Source organism: Alosa pseudoharengus, unplaced genomic scaffold, assembly GCF_046254945.1.
Source record: "Alosa pseudoharengus isolate Yale_2024_CS ecotype anadromous, Long Island Sound unplaced genomic scaffold, YU_APseudo_1.1 YU_APseudo_1.1_scf_5, whole genome shotgun sequence".
NCBI lineage: Eukaryota > Metazoa > Chordata > Actinopteri > Clupeiformes > Clupeidae > Alosa > Alosa pseudoharengus.
This window is the reverse complement of record NW_027468837.1, coordinates 41,466,329-41,471,378: the sequence shown is the minus strand read 5'-3', so window position 1 is coordinate 41,471,378 and position 5,050 is coordinate 41,466,329. Positions and strand designations below refer to the sequence as shown.

Genomic DNA, 5,050 nt, shown 5'->3' with positions numbered 1-5,050 from the left:
TCCTCTTATAGGGAGGTGTAGAACCCTCTGAAGCTCTCTGACGTTCTTATGTTGTTCTTCTTATAGGGAGGTGTAGAACTCTCCAGGCCCTGGACGAGGGACCTCCATGAGCTGGTCTTCTGGTGGAACTCTCGACAGACGCACCGTACAGTAGCATGGCAACAGTAGCATGGCAACAGCAGTGTGGACCACCACATGAAGGACACGACCTCACCTCCAGAGGGCGACGTCACACATATCAGCCTGTGTGGATCTGAGAGAAAGACTTGCACACCCAAACTCATCAGGATTCACCCTACTGCCCCCAAACTCATCAGGATTCACCCTACTGCCCCCAAACTCATCAGGATTCACCCTACTGCCCCCAAACTCATCAGAACTAGGGCTGTCACTTTACGTTCGAAAATCGATTGCACAATCGATTGGACCAACCAACACAAGTTTCGAAAACTAAAATAGGGAATCGATTTTAACCAAATATGTACACTATTCATTTTAAACGAATTAAACAAATAAAAAAGATAGATGTAACAAAACTCACAAACAAGCAGAAAAATAACAACGAATTCCGAAGTGCAGTAGGCATTGCGAAAGCTAAAAAGAAAATAAAGAATTCCGAAGTGCAGTAGGCATTGCGAAAGCTAAAAAGAAAATTCCCACCAATTTTACGCACCGGAAACAGCTGTTTCAATCAGCTGCTGTGCTGCTGGTGTTTTGCCAAAAAATGGAGGACAACGTGATCAACCTGTGCGACACGAGAGAGGCGACTGATAAGCCCTAATGTGTGTGTAGTGTGTGTGTGTGTAGTGTGTGTGTGTGTATGTGCATGAGAGAGGCGACTGATAAGCCCTAATGTGTGTGTAGTGTGTGTGTGTGTAGTGTGTGTGTGTGTATGTGCATGAGAGAGGCGACTGATAAGCCCTAATGTGTGTGTAGTGTGTGTATGTGTAGTGTGTGTGTGTGTGTATGTGCATGAGAGAGACGAGTGATAGGCCCTAATAACTTGAGGAGTTCGATATGGAAGCACTTCGGGTTTTGGGTAGATCAAACTATGGAGAAGGACAAAGCGGTATGCAAACTGTGCAGTCGTGAGTTCTACGTAGGCGAAATTTGTTTGATATTTCTAATTGTAAACGCAGCCACGTTGAAGCCTGCAGTAATGTTCTTCAGATTCAGATTCAGAAAACTTTATTAATCCCGTCAGTGGGCTATTAAGTTTGCAGATCCGGTCTCCATCAATCTACAATAAATAAATAAATAAATAAAATATAGAAATACAAGACCTAAAGAAAATAAAATAAATAAGAAGATAAAAGACATATACATCTTAACACACACATACAGTCAGGCACCCTGTCCTGTCAGTGATGAACAGCGCTCAGTAAATCAAAATTTTCAGTAGTGTACTCTATCCCTTCAACCTTATTTAATAATCTAATGGATGTAGGGATGAAGGATCCAGAATACCTTTTTGTTTTTGTCCTGACAGAATAATAGCGCCTCCCAGAGGGCATTAATGAAAATTCACCACCTAAAACATGATCAGGCTGACTGATGATACTTTTAGCCTTTTGGACTGCCTGTTTGTTAAACAGAGCACTCAGACTATTTAGCTGTGTTCCAATAATCTTTGATGAAGTGTTAACAATGCTGCTGAGACTGTTCTTGTCTTTGACTGATAGGCTATTGAACCAACATAAATAAGAAAAAGTTAAATGACTCAATAAAAGACTGATAAAAGTTACGTAGAATGGTTTTAGAGACACTGAAGGAGTTAAGCTTCCTCAGCAGATGAATTCTCTGTTGTCCCTTTTTGACAATTGTCTCAGTGTTTACATGAAACTTGAGCTCACTGTCAAATATTGTACCTAAGTGGTTGTCTGATGTTATGGCAGCCCACTCTGCTTATTGTTTTTCGAGAATGTTGCACTCCTGTTTGTCGTTGTGCACGAAACTTCACGCCAAGAAATCATCAGAAATATTGCTGGCTGGTGCGTCTTCAAGCGCCCCCTTTACGTTCGTCCTAATGCCTGTTAGTTGTTCGTGGATTGGCCTATATTTGGCGTTGAAAATTAAACGTCTTTAGACATGAAAAATCAATTTTACAATCGATTCAATGAACAATTATGTCTCAAGAATCGAACAGGATTTTTCCACAAAAGTGACAGCCCTAATCAGAACTACAACCTACTGCACCCAAACTCATCAGGATTCACCCTACTGCCCCCAAACACATTAGGACTAGAACCTAATGCCCCAAACTCTTCAGGACTAGAACCTAATGCCCCCAAACTCATCAGGACTAGAACTCAACGACTTTGCTCTGTCGTGGACCCCAACACTCTACAACATTACACTCCAAACTCCAACAGAAATGTAACACTACAAACAAAGTTTGGATAACACTAACCTAAGGGAATCATCAATATGTCATAGTGTTGTGACACAGGTTCACCATTAGATGAAGCCTAGAAGCTTAAAATGAATAATACCATAAACAAGAAATGGGATTGCAACGTAGCGTGCCATAAACAGGAAATGGGATTGCAACGTGGCGTGTCAACGTGGCACTGTGCCAGTGGTGTCCCGGTACACCCTCTCCAACTCCATCACTTACCAGCTGATGTCCACGTCTTTTAGGGTTCAGGGCCTCGACCAGCTGATGTCCACGTCTTTTAGGGTTCAGGGCCTCGACCAGCTGATGTCCACGTCTTTTAGGGTTCAGGGCCTCGACCAGCTGATGTCCACGTCTTTTAGGGTTCAGGGCCTCGACCAGCTGATGTCCACGTCTTTTAGGGTTCAGGGCCTCGACCAGCTGATGTCCACGTCTTTTAGGGTTCAGGGCTTCAACCAGCTGATGTCCACGTCTTTTAGGGTTCAGGGCTTCAACCAGCTGATGTCCACGTCTTTTAGGGTTCAGGGCTTCAGCCAGCTGATGTCCACGTCTTTTAGGGTTCAGGGCCTCGACCAGCTGATGTCCACGTCTTTTAGGGTTCAGGGCCTCGACCAGCTGATGTCCACGTCTTTTAGGGTTCAGGGCCTCGACCAGCTGATGTTTATGTGTTTGAGGTTTAGGGCTTCGACCTGAGGGAGGATTTGGGGATTTAGCCAAACAGCTTGTCCTGACTGCATGTGAGGATCAGACTGGGGTCCACTCATAGCCCACTCTCTGTCCACTCTCTCCATTAAATATGCCGTTCTATTGCGTCTGATTAAATATGCCGTTCTATTGCGTCTGATTAAATATGCCGTTCTATTGCCTCTGATTTCAAAACGTTGCGCTGCACAGCACTGTGTTGCATCGCGTCCAGTTAGGACATTCCAATTGAAAACAAATGAACTGAACAAACCCAAACCCAACAGTACTAGAACACTAGAACATTACACACCCAAATCCAACAGTACTAGAACACTACACACCCAAACCCAACAGTACTAGAACATTACAAACCCAACAGTACTAGAACATTACAAACCCAACAGTACTAGAACATTACACACCCAAACCAACAGTACTAGAACATTACAAAACCCAACAGTACTAAAACATTACAAAACCCAACAGTACTAGAACATTACAAACCCAAACCCAACAGTACTAGAACACTACACACCTAAACCAACAGTACTAGAACTCTACACACCCAAACCCAACAGTACTAGAACATTACAAACCCAACAGTACTAGAACATTACAAAGCCAACAGTACTAGAACATTACACACCCAAACCAACAGTACTAGAACATTACAAAACCCAACAGTACTAAAACATTACAAAACCCAACAGTACTAGAACATTACAAACCCAAACCCAACAGTACTAGAACACTACACACCTAAACCAACAGTACTAGAACTCTACACACCCAAACCCAACAGTACTAGAACACTACACACCCAAACCCAACAGTACTAGAACACTACACACCCAAATCCAACAGTACTAGAACATTACAAACCCAACAGTACTAGAACACTAGAACACTACACACCCAAACCAACAGTACTAGAACTCCTGGTGTAACCAGCCATTCCGATGTGCGCCCAAACTGAGCAGTGCTTAGACTCCACCTGATGTCGTTACTGACGGTCAGAGTGAGTAGTGACAGCAGAAAGGCGACTCTGAAGGCAGCAGCAGGGAATTGTGGGAAAACCGCATGGGGTTGTGGGAAAACCACAGGGGATTGTGGGAAAACAGCAGGGGCTTATGGGAAGGCTGGAGGCCATCAGTAGGGTTCTGCTTAAGGTTTCCTCCTCAGGAGGCTCGCTTGCAGAAATGCTGTATCTCCAGGCTTATTCATAGTGGCCTTTTTTGTAAAAAGGGAATCCTCCTCTGAAGTTCTTCACCAAATGGTTCCCTGAAGGGCTATACACAAGCACCATCCATGACAGGGTTCCATCTAAAGTCTTCCAGAGAGCCAGTGTCTGTGGTGCTGTGAGGGTTCTATCTAAAGTCTTCCAGAGAGCCAGTGCCTGTGGTGCTGTGAGGTTTTTTTGTTAATGTTGAGATCTGCTGCCACTTGCTGGCCAACTGATGAAGTGTCTCATTTTAAAAAACATTTCCTTGTGCTTGAACTAATCCTGACTGACCATGTTGACCTGGACTTGCAGAGGCTAATGTCCAGGGACGTCTAGGTTTTGCGATGAGACTCACGACTAGTCACAGGTCTTGTGTACTTTACATATCTTATTTAATATTCTGCTAAATGCATGCAGGCTTGGACAGACATGGGATAAAATAAGCCAAAGCTTCATTAGTTAACAGTCTTGGACCACATAATATACCAAAGTCACAGCTATCAAAAGCCTTGCATGCATTTGCGCTTTGTCGAATTGTACTGTAAATATAATGCATGCATTTGCGCTTTGTCGAATTGTACTGTAAATATAATATTTATTAAGCTAGCTTTGTTTTATATATTTTATAACGTTAGACTTTTAACGGTAATGTTGGACTTGCTGTTTGTGTCTTAGTGGGATTGAAGTTAAGCCCACTATGCTTCAGCACTAAAAGGGCTTCAACTTGATTCTGTTAATCATGCACACGA

The 5,050-nt window shown here is 43.3% G+C and overlaps 1 protein-coding gene across 4 annotated transcripts in view; it reads left to right on the top strand.

The window, feature by feature from the left end:
• Positions 1-4,847, top strand: part of plekhg5a (pleckstrin homology domain containing, family G (with RhoGef domain) member 5a) — a 70,229-nt gene extending 65,382 nt beyond the window's left edge. For all 4 annotated transcript variants that reach the window (XM_076268119.1, XM_076268118.1, XM_076268117.1 and 1 more), the window contains one exon: positions 67-4,847. In XM_076268119.1, the coding sequence (XP_076124234.1) occupies positions 67-76 (10 nt within the window). In that variant the 3' untranslated portion in view covers positions 77-4,847. The remainder of the gene's footprint in view (positions 1-66) is intronic.
• The last annotated feature ends 203 nt before the right edge of the window (positions 4,848-5,050 follow it).